This window comes from Rhinopithecus roxellana, chromosome 5, assembly GCF_007565055.1.
Source record: "Rhinopithecus roxellana isolate Shanxi Qingling chromosome 5, ASM756505v1, whole genome shotgun sequence".
NCBI lineage: Eukaryota > Metazoa > Chordata > Mammalia > Primates > Cercopithecidae > Rhinopithecus > Rhinopithecus roxellana.
Window position 1 is genome coordinate 139,693,866 of NC_044553.1, and position 18,938 is coordinate 139,712,803.

The 18,938-nt window shown below is 38.2% G+C and overlaps 1 protein-coding gene across 1 annotated transcript in view; it reads right to left on the reverse strand.

Annotated features, from left to right (window-relative positions):
* Positions 1–18,938, reverse strand: part of SEL1L (SEL1L adaptor subunit of ERAD E3 ubiquitin ligase) — a 70,270-nt gene that overhangs the window by 6,925 nt on the left and 44,407 nt on the right. The window contains exons 10-20 of the mRNA XM_010364465.2: positions 18,552–18,706; positions 15,298–15,354; positions 12,709–12,777; positions 10,573–10,650; positions 9,438–9,500; positions 8,041–8,128; positions 7,574–7,722; positions 6,477–6,642; positions 5,855–5,929; positions 4,398–4,570; positions 47–175 (exon numbers count right to left, since the gene is read on the reverse strand). Of these exons, the coding sequence (XP_010362767.1) occupies positions 47–175; positions 4,398–4,570; positions 5,855–5,929; positions 6,477–6,642; positions 7,574–7,722; positions 8,041–8,128; positions 9,438–9,500; positions 10,573–10,650; positions 12,709–12,777; positions 15,298–15,354; positions 18,552–18,706 (1,202 nt within the window). The remainder of the gene's footprint in view (positions 1–46; positions 176–4,397; positions 4,571–5,854; positions 5,930–6,476; positions 6,643–7,573; positions 7,723–8,040; positions 8,129–9,437; positions 9,501–10,572; positions 10,651–12,708; positions 12,778–15,297; positions 15,355–18,551; positions 18,707–18,938) is intronic.

The window sequence follows — 18,938 nt, forward strand, 5'->3', positions numbered from 1 at the left end:
TCTTCCATCATTTATACTTTAATGAAAAGAGGCATGGACCACTTACGTTTGTTTCCCGTATGTACTGCAAGAAATAGACAACGCCCAATTTGCAGAGGGCTAGGAAGACTGGAACTTGTGCATCTGGGCTGGCTTCAGCTGCCATGTCATAAAAACGTTTTGCAAGGTGAATATCCTATAATATAGGTAAGAAACAAAAATGCATTTTCTTGTCAAAATAAGTAAAAATATTTAGTGAACATATTAGACAAATTTATTTTACCTTTGAGGTTTTCATTTTAAAATGAGTTTCCCTCACCTAAAGAAAAATGCCAAGCTTTACTTGGGTAAAATTCGTTTAATTATCTAACTGCTTAATATTGAAAAACTTAATTAAAAAACTCATTTTCCCCCAACATAACATCTCATTTGCTGTGTAGATATGCTGGATACAGCCATGTATCTATGCATTAGCACTGTTAACCTAGAGATTTCCAAGGGCGACCTCTGAAATTCACACTAATTTTTTGCTACCGAAAACTTCAATCAGTGTTAGCAACGTCTGGTTTCAGTTTGGGACAGTGATCTTCAAAGTGGGGTAGAGACACTCAAGATTTTACAACAGAGGCCAGGCATGATGGCTCATTCCTGTAATCCTAACACTTTGGGAGGGCGAAGCAGGAGGATCACTTGAGGCCAGGAGTTCAAGACCAACCTAGGCAACACAGTGAAACTGTCTCTACAAAAAAATAAGCCAAATTAGCTGGGTGTGGTGGCGCCTGCCTGTAGTCCCAGCTACTTGGGAGGCTGAGGTGGGAGGATCACTTGAACCCAGGAGGCGGAGGTTGCAGTGAGCTGATAATGGTGCCACTGAACTCCAGCCTGGGTGACAGAGCGAGACCCTGTCTCCAAAAAAAGAAAAAGATTTTACAAGAGGTACTGGCATGGACATGTTAAGGGACTCTGTTCTGCAGTTCTGCAGCTTCCATACGTGTGTCTCCAAAAAAAGAAAAAGATTTTACAAGAGGTACTGGCATGGACATGTTAAGGGACTCTGTTCTGCAGTTCTGCAGCTTCCATACGTGCTTTTTCCTGAAAGGGATCTGCTGAGAATAGGCCTGTGTGCACAGCAACGTTTCTCTGCAAAAAGGAAGGCACAGCCCTTATCTACCCCACTCTTTCCTCAAGTGCATTGCCTCGGGGTCTAAAAACCTCAGGGGCTACCACCAGAAGAGATACCTTGAAATACTGGTTCTGGAGAAGGCTCCTTTATTGACTAATTATTAGTGGATCTTGTGTTTCCCTGTGTTAGATCTTTCTGCAAAGGGTGAAACCAGTCATTCTTAATTTTGGCCCAGGCTGGAGTGTTTTGAATTCAGACATGTAATAGAATGGGATGGTGGGAATTTTCACTTAAAAATCTCACTTCTACTCCCTATTATCAAAGAATACCAAACTCTTAAAGAATTCCATGAGACATGAGGAAGAAAGGTTAAAGACCAAAAATGACTCCCCCTGCCAACATATTTAAATACAAGCAGTTATTTTCACCTATTCCTTATTCTTGTCCTTAGGGTGTGTCATTATTTAAAAAGAAGAACATCTTCAAATAATGGTAACAGTATGGGTAGTGTCTGAGTTTTTCGAAAAATATAACTCAAATGGTTTTCTGGACTGCTGTATTTTCCAAGATCATGGATCAAACTTCATGTGATTCATACACTGGATGATTCACTGGGGTAATTAAATAGATTCACTAATGTGTAATTAAAACTTACCAAATAATATGATTTTTTTTCAATTACAGTCAATCCTCATATTTAATATTTTCCTAACTATATTAAATGGGGAATTGTTTTTAGTAGCATGAATATTTTAAACCTCAACAGAAAAAAAATACAAAAGGTGATCACAATGTCTTACAAAAAAAAGTAATGGGACTGGGTGTGGTGGCTCACGCCTGTAATCCCAGCATTTTGGGAGGCCAAGGCAGGTGGCTCATGAGGTCAGGAGTTCGAGACCAGCCTGGCCAAGATGGTGAAACCCCATCTCTACTAAAAATACAAAAATTAGCTGGGCGTGATGGAAGGTGCCTATAATCCCAGCTATTCGGGAGACTGAGGCAGGAGAATAGCTTGAATCCAGGAGGCGGAGGTTGCAGCGAGCCAAGATCATGCCACTGCACTCCAGCCTGGGTGACAGAGTAAGACTCCATTTCAAAAAAAAAATAAATAAAAATAAATAAAAGTAATGGAGTTACTGATTTTTATACATGATTATTTATTCTCAAAAGCTAAACAAAAGTTCCCTCCCCCCACTCTTATCAAAGGAACACTATGCCTTTTACCATATTCTTTATTCACAAGAATTTCTATTATTAGTTACACGTTGTACTACAAATTAAATTAGAAGACCACATTAATTTTCTTGTTTTATAACCTATTATAAAAACAGCTTAGTTATATCATTTTAATCTCGACTACAGTCAGTAAATTATTACTAGATGTACTCCATGAAAGCCATAACTTACATGTGATCTTTATATTAGTCATGTTAAACTTCACTTGATTTAAAAATAAAGTCAGCTGGGTGCAGTGGCTCATACCTGCAATCCCAGCACTTTTGGAGGCCAAGGCGCTTGAGTCCCCAGGGGTTTGAGACAAGCCTAAGCAACACAGTGGTACCCCATCTCCATTTAAATAAAAAAAGACAAAAACCCATCAGCCTTTCTGATAGAGGCTAAGTCTAATTTGGGACACTGGATGACTGGGTTTGATTACTACATTAAGTGGCAGAGATCTTCCAGAAGCTGAATGTACTGAGTTTGCTGCTCCTAAGCCTTGACTGAACTATATGTAAGTATCTAATTTTAGTAATATTCTAAATATTAAGGTACGTTTAAAATATAAACATTTACATACTTTAATTAAAATAAAACATCCAAATGTGAACAAAGCAGCAGCATTTTGTCAAGAAAATACTGCATTAGCAAAAAATGAACTTAACTTTCCCTCAATCCTTAAGCAGAGTTAGGTCAACAAAGGGCCTCTAAGTGACACAGGAAGGAGTATAATTAGCCCATTGCATAAGTCTTGGTAAAGCCTTTTGTACTCTTCCTAGAAAATGAGAAAAGTGAAATGCTCCAGTGTCAGGGAACACATGTTTTCACAAGTCTCTGGTTTCCAACTATTTGCTTTCAACACAACTGAAGAGGGACCTATCAAGTGGTCAGGGGATTGATCATTAAAAATAATTTCTAATGACAAGTGACTCTGATTTTTGGTATCTAACTCTTAAAGCAGTTTGAAGAATTAAGTGACCATGCTATAGTGAAACTCTTCCCATTTTTCATATACATATTTATATGAATGACATTCTAGTGATACATTTTAAAAAATGAAATACAGAATTAATGCTAAATCTACTCAATTTTTAACAAATACTTCATTTATCTCATTAAAAGATGCATTTTCAATTAACAATACAAAAAGCAAAGTTTTATCAAAACGTATTTTGTAGATTTGACCAACAATGTATTAACCGACCAACTGTGACTAGTAATATCTCATGAATTTTTCTTAACACTTAGATCACTGGTAAAAAAATTCAAAATGAATTTATACACTTGTTTGTTTCAGATAAGTATGCTAGAGTAATCAATAAAAGACCTAAGCATTAAAAACAATACATCAGTATTACATTCTACAGAAGTCATGGTAGAAAACATAAATTCAGGGAAATAGGGAAAGACATAACTTTCAATTAAAAAACTTGCTTGTATATTTCCAAAACACTAATAAAGGTGGGTTGGTATTAAATTATTGTTATTTAGAGTCTACTGGATATTTTAAGGGTAACTAATTCTATTTAAAAATGTTAATGATTAAAATAGCTAGAATTTAGACCTTTTGAAACTTAAGAAAAAACTGAAATGCCAACTTAAAAATGTACAAGGGGGTCTGTAGTTTTTCCAGTTTCTTTTGAGGGCACACAGGCAAAACCTTAAGTCATGAGTCCAGAGAATGTCAGACTTCATTAGGAAAGTATAAGAATCAGAAATAAATTTATCAGAATACATTTAACACATTTCAAAATAATTTGAAAAGAATAGAATTTGGCTGAAGACGGACAGATAGTTTCTCAAACAAGCAGTTATCAGCAGAGGTAGCACTGCACTTCCATTTTCATGAGTCTGTCTTCAGCTTAATCCCTAAATAAAACGGCATGGATAGTAGTATCTGTGGGTGCTGGAGGATGAGAGATGGAAGGGCAGTCTTCTGAAATATTACAAATCAGGCCCATAATTTAGTGGCCTGAAATCCAACTGAATGGCAAGGAAAGTCTATTTTCTATTCAAATGCAAGTGTTTCCCCCAATCACAATGATACGATTCAAACATGTTTGGAAGCCACACTCACCTGTTTAATGCCCAGTCCTTTCTCATGCATGTATCCCAGATTAAACATAGCTTGTGCACTGTGTTGCTGCTCAGAAGCCAGACGGTAATGAATAAATGCAGTTTCATAATCGACATCGGTGCCAAATCCATAGAAATGGTAGTCTCCGAGTTTAATTCTAGCCACAGTATAGCCTTAAACAAAAGTTAAATGTAGAACTGCCAATAAATAAAGTATGTTTAAAACAGACCAAACTTTTTTCTCCTCCTGTTAACATGCTTACATAAAACAAATAATTTTAATTCGTAGTACACAAACTTTGTAACAAATCCTTTCAGCCAAGTTATAAAGTCCAGGAAAAATTTAAACTAGAAGTGTAGCTCTTCTGCAGAAGGCTTTGGAATAGAGAGAGGTAAAACCAAGTTGGTGTGTGTGTTGGGGGACAGGTTTAATATCCCTAATTCAAAAATCTGAAATCTGAAATGCTCCAAAACCTGAAACTTGACATTCAAAGGTCATGCTCAAAAGGAAACGCTCACTGGAGCATTTCAGATTTCAGATTAAGGATGCTCAAACAATATGTATGCGCAAATATTCCCAACACACACACACAAATACAAAAACATCCGAAATCTGAAACGCTCTGGTCCCTAAGCATTTCAGATAAGGGATACTCAACCTGTACTCCCTTCTTTCACAAACACTCCTATGTAAATGATCAGGCTCTACTTTATCATGTCACTTACATTTTAAAATAGTCCAGACTGACCATTTAGGCTTGGAGAAAGAACAAGCAGAGAAGGTTGAGAGGAACATTTTCAAAAGAAATATTCAAAAGAAAAAGAGGAAAAAGTCTCTTAGGTTTCAGACTAATGTTGTTCTATCATATATTCTATTTAATTCCCATTTCATACAAACTAGAAACCAAACTAGAAACCGAAGAGTGAATCACAGCCTGACGGAAACGTGTTGTACAAAGACTTTACAACCCAATTTAGAAACTCTGGTTCTGAGAAACTTCTATGTTAAGAATAAATATGAATAATATGCAAACAAATTAAGTCACAGTATCTCCGCTTAATTATTTTTTTTTTGAGATAGTCTCGTTCTGTCACCCAGGCTGGAGTGCAGTGGTGCGATCTTGGCTCACTGTAACCTCCCAGGTTCAAGTGATTCTCCTGCCTCAGCCTCCCGAGTAGCTGGGATTAGAAATGCCTGCCACCATGCCTGGCTAACTTTTTTGTTTTTTTAATAGAGTTAGGGTTTCACTATGCTGGCTAGGCTGGTTTCAAACTCCTGACCTCAAGTGATCCTTCTGCCTTGGCCTCCCAAAGTGCTAGGCTTACAGGCGTGAGCCACCGTGCCCGGCTTCTGCTTAATTTAAAGATGATGAATGGCATGGTTTAATATTCTCATGGGAGATAAACAACACAGGGAAGTCCCTGGGTGAAACTCTCATCCTAGAATTAATCACTCACCTTGAGAGGCAGCCCTGTTCCAATGTAGCAAAGCTCTGGGATAAGTTTCATTCTCACCTACAATGGTTGCTTCTCCTACAGGAAAAGAAACAAAATACAAATCAGGCATTTAAGAAAAGGCACTAGACTTAATTTTCATTTGCAAAGTAGGGAGGACAGGTGAAGCATAAGTTAAGAAGAATTAGGATATAAGAATTAAAACAAATGCTGAAATTAGACAATTACTGAACTAAAATAGTGAGTTCAAAGCAATCACCAGATGCAAGAGCGCACTACTTTGTGAAACATGTTTTATCTATAGAACCAATCATGAGACTATTGAGCCACTTTTCTACAGTGTTGGGAAAATGGCATTTTTGTATCCACTGTATTTTGAAAAATATATTTATGCAAAGGGCTTAATTTTAAAATGAATGTCAAATCCATTTCTACAGTCAACTCTGGTTATAAAACTAACTTTGATGGCTAAAGTAAAATATTAATAACTTAAGCATGTGTGTTCAGTTCCAGTTATAATAATAAAGAATGTTTCCTAGTAGCTTTTCTTTTTGAACAGATTAAACAGTTCACTGGTGTGAACTCGTGCATTCTAAACCTAAGGCAGGACTAAAATGAACCTTACTCTGATCAAGAATGAAGGCTGCATTGCTTTGGGCCACTTCATAGCCCTGTTCAGCCAGGAGGAGGTACTGGATCACTGCAGCATTGTAATCACCATCTTTATAGCTGTTATAGGCAGTCATAAGCCTTTCAGACCAACGGCCTCGTTCACATACATTCTTAAACAACTGTGTGAGGTGGGGAAAAAAAAAATCAGTAAAAGAAAATAAGAATGATATACCAGATAATCACTTACACACTTTGGCTACAGATAACTATTAAGCTTGCTCTTTCAATTTCTGGCAGCTTTCCTGAATAGACATAAAAGTTTGAGATACTTATTTAAAGTTTTCACTTACTCTTTAGAAGTCAATGGGTTTATTAAAAAAAACAGTACACAATTATTGTACTACAAAAATGACCATTTACTCTGCCCAGGTACTGTTCTAATGGTTGATGTGTATTATGATTCTTAATTCTCCCGTGAGGTTCATGAGGGACCACCCTATGACGTAAGTCCTGTTAACAGCCCCATTTGACAAGTGAGTGAACTAAAGTACGGAGATTTAGAAACTTTGCTAAGCATTTATCAATGTCACTCTAAAGTGCCAGGTCTAAGAAACAGCTAAGAGGAAAATTTCCAATTAGAAGATATTAGCATTCCTTTTTGGAACATTCATTCAACTTTTTCTTTCTTTCTTTTTTTTTTTTTTAAAGTGATAGGCTCTTTCTATCCAGGTTGTCCAGGTTGGTCTCGAACTCCTGGGCTCAAGCCATCATCCACCTTAACCTCCTAAGTAGCTGGGACTACAGGCACGTGCCACTGTGCCCAGCTCACATTTTTTTTTGATGCTGATTATTATCAGATACTTAGGTGCAAGAGATACTGCAGACACCAATGTCTCCCCTTATACAGTTGATTCTAATAGGGAGAGACTGTAATAAGTAAGTATAATAATTACACACTGACCCCTCAGTCTTCCCTCAGTGTATCAAAGCTAGGTAGGCTGAGTCTAGAACTATGTAAGAAAACATACCAAGAAAACCAGAATTAAAAGCACAGACTTTCCTGCTGGGGAAATCAACTCCCTACACACAAGCTGGTAGAAAAGACCTTACCTCCACTGCAGTATGACATGATCGCATCACACCGGTGCCACTGGCATGCATCTGAGCTAGGTTGTAGAAGGCCAAGATATGGCCTCCCTGAGAAGCTAAATTAAAATACTTCAAGGCCTGTTTATAATCTCTCTTGACTCCAATGCCGTCTGTAAGAAAAAAAAAAATCACACAAGATAATAGACTTAAGATTTAGTTAAGCATCAGAGGAGGCTTATATATGAGGAATAAAACTCTAATGAAAGAATTCTTACTGAGTAAATATGTGAATCTAATACAAATTAGCATATTGATACAGATTAATATAATTTACAATGAAAAACATAAGATGTATAAATCATTGAACTGGCAGAACATTTAACCAGCCAGAATTTGATAACACCCATTTCCATATGATAATGCCATCCAGAGGAAAACAGCTTAATTTAGATCTTGGTGTATCCACCATTAATTCCAATGTTACTTACTATAGTACATGGAACCAAGCTGTAGTTGCCCATCCACCCAGCCTTGTTCAGCAGCTTTCTGGAAATACTTCAGGGCTAGATCATAATTCTGTAGAAAAAGATGTCATGTGATGAGAACGCTCAAAAGGCTGACATACTCAAAAGTTAAGAGATTTATTAAAAAAATGAACAAAGCATATAAAAAATATTCCCGAAGAGCCATTAAAAAGACCACTTTCTAATTCTTATAATAGATAATAATATACATTAAGTTATAGAGGGATTAATATTTAAGGCGGTAAAGAAGAGCAAGTAAGAGTTTTTGTGAAACAATTTGTATGTTGCTCTCAGAAAGCATAAACACTAGTAGAACATCAGACCAGAAATTAAGAAACAGTCAATCTTCTGTGCTAACCAATTAATCCTTTTTAAACCTCAATTTTCCTAAAATTAAAAAAGGAAAATTCTCTCCTTATTCTTTTACTCCCTGTGTACCTTACCAAACACTACATTATTATTATACTTCAAAGGTCATATGTATCCAAGGAGAAAAGTTAAAATAAAGGTTACTATTGAATTTTAGTGTCCTAGAATGACTACAAGGCCTCAAAATGAGAACACATTACTGTCTTTTGTGTTAGAGAATACCTATAGATATTAAAAACCTAGCTCTTAAACCTAGCTCTTAGTTTCAGCCTCAAATCAAAAGGACATATTACTTGGAAAGATCATATAGAGAAGGAAACAGCAATATGAACCCAGGGACATCCAATACGAGGAGGCTGCACCAAAGGATGAGATGCAATGGCCAAGGAAACCCAGACACAGACAGAACACCAGGGAAGGGAGAGGTCAAGTGAGGTAGAACCAAAAAATGTCAATTGGACTGACATTAAGGAGGTTACTGGTGATCTGTACAGAGAGTACAGTTCCATGAAGCAGAAGTTCGACTGCTAAGAACTCAAGAGTGAATGGCAGCAGCTTAGTTTGACTCTGAGTGAAGGGCTGGGAGAAGAGAGGTGGTAGCTAGAAGGGGTAAAGGGCAGAACAGAAAGCTTTCCTCCTCCTAAATGGAAGGCAGTCACACATTTTGTCAGGCTTGAGTGAAAAAGCAGGCAAGGAGATAAAGTCCTGAGAAATGGTTAGAGCAAGTCAGGTAAAGAGCAGAGATGGAAGAACAAGAAACAGCTCCACACCTTTGGGAGAAAGTACCAGACGCAGAGCTGTTCTAAGAGAGTTGAGAAGGTGTCTGTCGGGTGTGGGTTGGTAGTGAGACAAACTCAGACAATAGGAAGAGGTTCAGCTTTGCTTACAATGGAACAGCCCCACCTGGGCTGACTGGAAGGTAATTAAGGAACACGTCCCTACCTCTCCAGCCGACTGATTATTAAAGTCAGAATGTCAGACTGAACACTTACAACTTGAACTCCTCTCCCATAGAGGTAGGCCATTCCGAGCCCACTCTGTCCAACTGGGTTGCCCTGCAAACCACAGAAATCAGACAAAAGAGTGAAAAGAATTCATTCAAAAATAGGCAAGAATAAATAATTGCAAAATAAATCACTTATAAGCATATTCAAAATCATGTCTTAGTACTTTTCAGTTCAAAACAAAATTTCTTCTCATCAGACTGAACATAATATTGACTTTTAGACATTTGGGGGCTTTGAGTAATTTGCTGAAAAAGAGTAAAGAGTAAATTCATTTCAAATTCAATTTTGGTGACTTACTTTATGACCATCCTTACCATGAATTTATGACATAAAACATGACTAATGTATTTCATCAAAATGAAAAGCAGGTCACATTTTTGCAGTTTTTCATTGGTAACATCCCACCCCAATAAAGAGGGAAGGTATGATGGAACATCTTGTAATAAGAGCATAATCATGTAATAATAGCAATGCTGCTATCAGGTGACAAAAATAAATACTTAGGATTATTGGAGTGTCATAGAGCAAGGAGAATCACTGTTTTGGGACTAGAAAGAAAAAAAATCTAGAATTTGCCTAAACTTAGAGGGACAGAAGACATCTTTAAAAAGACTGTCACAGCATTCCTTCAGAAAGCATTCAAGTGATATCTGGAACTACAGTAACATGTATAATAGTTGACAGAGAGGTAAGTGTACATACTGAAGACATACAAAGTTTTAGGTATTCATATGCAGTTTTCTGAGCCAAAGAAAGCCTAAATTATGTACTATGATTATCAAAAGTACCCTATTATGTAAGCTTTTCAATTTCATGTTGCAATATAAATAGGGTAGATTATATAACTTCAAGTTCCATTACTAAAAATCAGTATTTCCTTGATTAGGAAGCTTCTCAGTGAAACTTAACAATTAAAAATCAACAATATGGTCCCTAAGAAAATTGATTTTTATCAGGAGGGCTTTGTCTAATTAATACATTCACATGAATCATACTTAATAAGCAGTTTCAATAATGTATAGCATGAGTTGGCTATGATTAACCCTTTAATATAACAAATTTATTTATTAAAATATTAGTAATATGGTACACATTTCAGTACATTGAGACAAAGCCTTACCATGTCAGCAGCTTTCTTAAAGTAGTGGAGAGCTGTCTCATTACTCTGAGGTACAATGTCACTTCCTTCTGAATACATCTGGAAAACAGATCCCAATTTCAGTAAGAGCTGTAACCCTTTCTCCAATTACATTTTTCTCCTTTCTTATCTCCTTTTGGGTTTTGTTAGATCTCATGAAATCTTTCCAAAAAATTTAGAATTCCCCACAGGATATTTTAGAATTAAAATCAAAGGCTGGGTACAGTGGCTCATGCCTGTAATCCCAGCACTTTGGGAGGCCAAGGTGGGCAGATCACCTGAGGTCAGGAGTTCAAGACCAGCCTGGCATATGGCAAAACCCCGTCTCTACTAAAAATACAAAAACTAGCCAGGCGTGGTGGCACGCGCCTGTAATCCCAGCTACTCGGGAGGCTGAGGCAGCAGAATCGCTTGAGGCCAGGACGCTGCGGCTGCAGAGAACTGAGAGCTTGCCACTGCCCTCCAGACTGGGCCACAAAACATGACCTCATCTCAAAAAAAAAAAAAAAAAAAAAAAAAAAAAGAATTAAAAGTAAACCCTTAAAAGCAAACATTTTAATAATTATATATTTTGATGCCATCTCAAATTTATGCCTTATTTATAAACATGAATACATAAAATCAGCTCACATATTAGTCTCAGAAAAAATCTTTAAGTCCAGCATAAATCATTTTTCTCACTCTATTCCAGGGCAGTCAAATGGTTAGTAAGTTGCTTAGGATCAGATCAGTGATTCAACAAGGAAAGGGGGAGCTGCTTGCAGCCTTCATTCTTCTTTCTCCTCTACCACTACTTTCCCCAGGATAAGATCACAAGTGGGTCTTAAGTTCAGGAAACGAAGTAACTAAAAGGTTTATTTGAAAAGGGTTTAAACACTAAACAATTAAGAGTATCAGGTACGGAGAATGATAAAGGGCCAAGAGAAAGAAAAACAGAATGGTCAAGACTGCCTTTATTCACATACATGTTAAAGAAACAATACATTTAAAAAATAGTTTTTAAAGACAGTGACAGTAATTGAGAGCAAGAACCAAAAGAGGAATGAAAGGTTCTTAAATGCTTAACAAAAACAGATGGGAAATACCAAGTTCCATGCTATGGAACAGCTGGAATATTTAAATGTAGTTACCACACCCCAATTACTAGTATGATCATGAGGCAAATCATGATGAAATTTCCCTGTTGTAAAAACCTTTGTGATATATTCCATCGAAACTTCCTTACTTCAGGATTTACTTAGAAGTGAAAATACCCATTGATTTATAGTATGTTTCAAAATAATGAAAAAGTTTTGAGATTCTTCCATGACATATGTAATTTATTTATAAAGTTTCTACACTTAAATGTTCTGTTCCCTTGATTGAGAATATAGCTACAATGAGAAGAGGTGGGTCATGGCTACCACATTTAAGACAATTAAAAGCTCTGCAGATAAATTTCAACAAACTCTAATTTCCTCTATTCAGTATGGAAGGAAACAGGCAACTGTGAGAGTCTTAGCAAAAAACTGCACAGCATCAAGAATACGTTCCTCATTATTGCATACAATACACAAAAAGTAGCAGCTCAGTGAGAGTTAATTTCAATGGAGAATTAACATACTGATGAGCAAACAGTATGGTTTTTTTTTTTTTTTTTTTTTTTTTTTTGAGATGGAGTCTCACTCTGTTACTCAGGCTGGAGTGCAGTGGTGCGGTCTCGGCTCACTGCAAGCTCCACCTCCTGGGTTCACGCCATTCTCCTGCCTTAGCCTCCCGAGTAGCTGGGACTACAGGCACCTGCCACCATGCCTGGCTAATTTTTTGTATTTTGAGTAGAGACAGGGTTTCACCGTGTTAGCCAGGATGGTCTCGATCTCCTGACCTCGTGATCCACCCACCTCGGCCTCCCAAAGTGCTGATTACAGGCGTGAGCCACCGCGCCCAGTCACAAACACTATGTTATATTTAAGTTGCCTAAGAAAATGCCTCAGAACAGCACTTTAAGATATAATAGTCATGCACTAGAAATTTTATTTCCAATTTATTTTTGGTAAATTGTAGATCCTGAACATAATACATGCTAATTATGCAAACACCTCTTGCTATTACATAAAACATTCACAGGATGTACAGTACCTTTCCCAAAAAGGCCATGGCATGTGAATTGCCAGCATTTGCTGCTAAATTGAAGTAATCAAATGCTCTCTGTGAGAAAAGAATTTATCAAAATAATTAGTTTTTAACAGAATCTGCTTTTGACTTTCAGCCAAAATTATTATTTCAGGAACATTTAAAAAATCTTGTTATATATTACATTGCTTTAAAAACAAGAATATCCAGTCACGAATATTTTGAAAGAGAAATCGGAACATCTAGAAGTTTTATTTTACCAAATAACTGTACCATTTATCATTAAGTCACTGCATAATTATAGATACAAAGAAATTTCTTATGTCACCTAAACTTAAGGTCCAAGAAGGCTCCTGTTATTTTTAGGCAAAATGAACATCAGTCTGCTTAAAAGACATTTAAGAGAAGCTTGACTTCTTTGGTCTATTTCTCTACTGATAACCTGGGAGAAAGGAAAATCTAAGAAGTCTTTCCAAGACATGGAACATATTTTCATTGTTCTCTAAAGGAATACAATTTCCTCTTGTACTGTTTAGAGAAAAATTCTTGACCCTACTTAAAAATCACTTAAGTAAACACACTAGCATCACAGAAATTCATTATCACCACTCTCAACTGTATCGCCGCCCATTTTTTTAAGGACCTTGTACCATTGGTTATTCCTCTTCTTTTCCTTGCTGACTTAACTTCTCCCTCTTTTGGAACCAGTTCCCCCTCAAACACATTCTATAATCTCATTATCAAAAAATAAAACTCAGCAGGCTGTGGTGGCTCTCACCTGTAAACCCTGCACTTTGGGAGGCCAAGACAGGTGAATCACTTGAGGTCAGGAGTTCGAGACCAGCCTGGCCAACACGGTGAAACCCCGTCTCTACTAAAAATACAAAAATCAGCCTGACATGATGGCATGCACCTGTATTCCCAGCTACTCGGGAGGCTGAGGTGGGACAATCACTTGAACCCAGGAGGTGGAGGTTGCAGTGAGCCAAGACTGTGCCACTGCACTCCAGCTTGGGTGACAAAGCGAGACCCTGTCTTAAAATAAATAAATAAATAAAATAAAAAACAAAACTCAAACCAAAACATACAAGATATGTATCTCCTTTAGACCCCCAATTTCTCTCCAATGATGACTGTTCTGTTAGCTACTTTCCTTCACAGCCAAGCTTCTCAAATAAATAGTGACATGCACTTCAATTCACTCTGTCATCTAGTCTTAATTGGCTTCCGTACACTACATCAAAAAGACAGCTCGTCAAGGCCACCGATGACCTTCATATTGCCAATCTAAATTTCAGCTCACCTTACTCCACCTTTCTCTGCAACATTTGGCAGAGTCCATCATGGCTTCCTTCTTGACAGACTCTTAGCTTGGCTTACAAGATGTCACACTCTCCTGGTTTCCATCCTAACTCTACCCGTACCACCTAAGTCTCCTTTGCTGGTTATTTTTCTATCAGTTGACTTCTGAACATTAAAGTTCTTCAGGTCTTAGTTTTGGACTCCATTCTCACTTTGCATTCTCTAAGCCAACTCATCTACTCCCATAGCTTCGCACACCATCAAGATGATGGCAACTCCTAAATTTATATTTTCAGCTTCAATCCAGTCCATTCAACTACCTCTGAACACCCTATCCAATTCCTGAACATACCCCTAAAATCTTCTCTCCTTGACCTCAACTTGTTTCTCCTCCAGCAGCTCAATTTAAGCAAATGGCAATACCATCTTATTGGTTGCATAAGGTATCAGCCCCCCCCTCATACCCTATCCATCACGGAGTCCTGTTACATTTACCACCAAATACATCTTGAATCCACTACTATCTTCCATTACCATAGTTCTAGTCCAAGCCACATTCTCTCTCACCTGAACTTCTGGAATATTCCCCTCCCTGATTTGCCTGATTTTATTCTTGGGGTCTTCTAATTCATTTTCTATACTGCAGCCAAAGCTGTTTTCAAATCTGAACATGCTGATCTTCGTAGCTCCCTGAAGTGCTGCAGGGATATGCTGATGTGATCAGGCATTGCTTATCTTAGTTCTGTTTCATGTACTATGGGCAGACCAGCCATATTCCTGTAGTATGGGCAGACTAGCCATATTCCTTCCTGTCTCTGGGCCTATGCACATACTGTTCTTTTTGGCCTGGAAGGACCTTATCTCCAGTGTCAACTACAATGTTCTCTACTTCTCTTTATGGAAGTCTTCCCTGCCAAGTGGTACTTCCTATCCATTAACCAATTATCGTATCTTTTGAATTTCCTTTGTAAGAATAACCACAATTTATATTTGGTGTGATCATTTAAAAAATATCTAATGCTCCTATTAAAGTTAAAGCTCCAAAAGGGGAAAGACCAAAACTGTTTTGTCCAATATTGCATCCTGAATGCCTAGCAGTGAATGGCACATAGTAGGCACCAGTATTTGTATTTTTCAGCTTTCTTAGGGGTTGGTTACATCTTGAAAGCTCATTTGTGATGGGTGTTTAAATGACACAAGTTTGATACTGGCATTGACTCAGCAAGAAATATATTGAGAACATCATTTCCTGCTATAACTGAGGTGTAAAAGCCCTAGGAACAGGGTAGTTACCTGATGATTCTGTTCTACTCCACGTCCTCCGTGCAGATGCAGTTGTCCCAGACCAACCTGAAAATGATCACAAACAAGGCAAAAGTAAGTGGTAGCATCTGGCACACAATTAAAATAAAACCAACAAGAAATGATTTGGTCATAAAATGGTTTCTGTTCAGGACTCAAAAAACTAAAAGATTTAGTCTTTTTTTTTTTTTTTTTTTTTGAGACGGAGTCTCGCTCTGTCACCCAGGCTGGAGTGCAGTGGCCGGATCTCAGCTCACTGCAAGCTCCGCCTCCCGGGTTCACGCTATTCTCCTGCCTCAGCCTCCGGAGTAGCTGGGACTACAGGCGCCCACCACCTCGCCCGGCTAGTTTTTTTGTATTTTTTTTTTAGTAGAGACGGGGGTTTCACCGTGTTAGCCAGGTCTCGATCTCCTGACCTCGTGATCCGCCTGTCTCGGCCTCCCAAAGTGCTGGGATTACAGGCTTGAGCCACCGCGTCCGGCCAAAGATTTAGTCTTAACTCCTGAAAATGCTATTCTACTTTAACCTAAAAATTTTGAAAAGGAAAAACATATACTTGTAATTGCAAAGTACCATTTGCGGCCAGGTGCTGTGGGTCACACCTGTAACCTCGACACTTTGGGAGGTCAAGGGTGAATCACTTGAGCCCAGGAGTTCAAGAACAACCTGGGCATCATCGCAAAATCCTGTCTCTACAAAAAAATAGAAAAAGTAGCCTGGCGTGGTAGCATACGCCTGTAGTCCCCGCCACTTGAAAGCCTGAGGTGGGAGGATCACCTGAGCCTGGAGAGGTTGAGGCTGCAGTGAGCTGTGTTGTGCCACTGCACTCCAGCCTGGGTGACAGAGAGAGACGTTTTCTCAAATAAAAAACAGGCTAGGCACAATGGCTCATGCCTGTAATCCCAGCACTTTGGGAGGCCAAGGCGGGTGGACTCTCTAAGGTCAGGAGTTCAAGACCAGCCTGGCTAACATGGTGAAACCCCGTCTTTACTAAAAATGCAAAAATTAGCTGGGCGTGGTGGTGGATGTCTGTAATCCTAAATACTTGGGAGGCTGAGGCAGGAGAATTGCTTGAACCTGGGAGGCAGAGGTTAAGGTGAGCCAAGATCATGCCACTGCACTCCATCCTGGGCGACAGAGTAAGACTTCGTCTCAAAAAACAAACAAATGAACAAACAAAACAAAAACCAAAAACACAAAGTATCCTGCTAAAGTGGAGGTGAAATCAAGGCATTTTCACATAAATTAAAACTGAATTTGTCCCCAGTGAACCTGCTCTAAAGGAAATACAAATGGGTGCTCTTCAGAAAGAAGGAAACTTACTAGAAGCTGGGAGATACAGTAAGAAATAAGAGCTGGCCAGGTGTGGTGGCTCATGCCTATAATCCCAGCACTCTGGGAGGCTGAGGTGGGCAGGATCACTTAGGCCAGGAGTTCAAGATCAGCCTGGCCAACACAGTGAAACCCCATCTCTACTAAAAATACAAAAAGTAGCTGGGCATGGTGGTGGACGTCTGTAATCCCAAATACTTGGGAGGCTGAGGCAGGAGAATTGCTTGAATCTGGGAAGCAAGAGGTTACGGTAAGCCGAGATAGTGCCACTACACTCCATTCTGGGTGACAGAGCAAGACTTCGTCTCAAAAACACAAACAAAACAAAAAACAAAACCACAAAGTATCCTGCTAAAGTGGAGGTGAAATAAAGCATTTGCACATAAAACTGAATTTGTCCCCAGTGAACCTGCTCTAAAGGAAATACACAAATGGGTGCGTTTCAGAAAGAAGGAAAATTACTAGAAGCTGGGAGATACAGTAAGAAAGAGCTGGCCCAGTGTGGTGGCTCATGCCTGTAATCCCAGCATTTTGGGAGGCCGAGGTGGGCAGGATCACTTAGGCCAGGAGTTCAAGATCAGCCTAGCCAACATGGTGAAACCCCATCTCTACTAAGAATACAAAAATTAGCTGGGTGTGGTGGTGCATGCCTGCATTCCCAGCTATTTGGGGAGGTTAAGGAACCAGAATCGCTTGAACCCAGGAGGCGGAGGTTGTAGTGAGCCAAGATAGTGGCACTGGGCAACAGAGCAAGGATCTGTCTCAAAAAATAATAAAAAAAAATAATAAAAAGCAATGAAAAGGTAAATTTGAAAATAAATGTAAATTAATATGGACTGTACAAAACAACAGTATCTCATGGTACCAAAAGATATAAAATCAAACACACACAGAATACTCTGAGATCTCTGTGCTGTCCTGGAAATGGTAAAAGTGCTCACTGTACCAGACTTTGGTAAGTCAAGGATGCATGTTGTGATTGCTAGATAACCACTATAAGAGTAGCCATCATGCTAGCAGAGGGGAAGAGATGAACAGGAAAAAGCACTTGAACCAAAAAAGGGCAAGAAAGGAGAGAAAAGTAAACATGAAAAGATACACAGAAAGCAAGTAAAACAGAAAATTTTAAGTAAATTAAATTTTACATTAATGTAAAAATAAGATGTTGAACAAGTTTATTATAATTTCTATCAGCTAACATTTAGATCTACCTTTCACTATGTTTTTTTTTTCTTAAGATTCCACTGCTAGTCTTAAAACCAACTGTTCTTAATAAGTATCTAATGCTCATCTGTACATGTCCTAAATTAGAAATAATTGCAAACTTAGTGGAAAAAAATGTAAACGTTAAAGTTCTTTTTATTTTAATATCAAAAGAAGCCACAAAACGCGTTTGTGCATACATGGTACTTTGATGGACATTATACAATTTCCATTAAATGAGCTTACTTCTGTTCTTGACCTTGAGGAAATTATGATTTAAGATGAGCAGAAGAAACATGAATGGTAAATAGCTCTGAAGAGCATCTGATATTGCAAATATTCCAGGGACTTCTTGTTTACAGAAAGTGACAGTTTTCATCATTGGTGACTCTAGTAAGAGCCTTCATCGTCGGTGTTAATGCTGCTCTGTTCAAGCAGTGATTTTCAGTGGCAGTACATGGGAGAGTCACCTGGACAGTTTCAGGAACCAGTGCCTAGGTCCCATCTCACACTAACCGAAATGGAATATCCTAAGAGTGTGAGACTCTTGGTATTTTTTTTTTAAGGGGGTCAGGTGATTCTAATATGTAGTTCATAATTGCTCAGGGCAATGAAAAGGTAACTTACAGATATAAGTGCTTGCTCCTGTCCCCCACAGATTAAAATACACAATGCAGTAAAGATATTTGGTGAGATGTTTAAACACGTACCTGTGCTTGCACATCACCTTTTTCAGCTAGGAACTGGTAATATTGAATCAAATCTTCTTCTAGCATTCCACTGTTCATTCCTGGATTTTCCACTTCATCAGGCAGCCGTATTCTCTGTACTACTGAGCCTCCTGTTAGCGAGATATCACTAGCAACTGAAATAGAGGGAGAAAATAATAAGGCTGAGGAAAATCAGAACTGTTCCAGAGAGAAGTACAATTCTAGCTGCCAAACGCTGACAAACACAATGTTAAAGGAATCTGTTTTTACGGTAGTCTATACAGATCGCAAATCAGTAATCTATTAATAAATTGAACTTTTTTCACAACATAAATAGAACCTAAAGCAAAAAATTATATAAAAGAAAGTACTTCTGAACCTTAACTA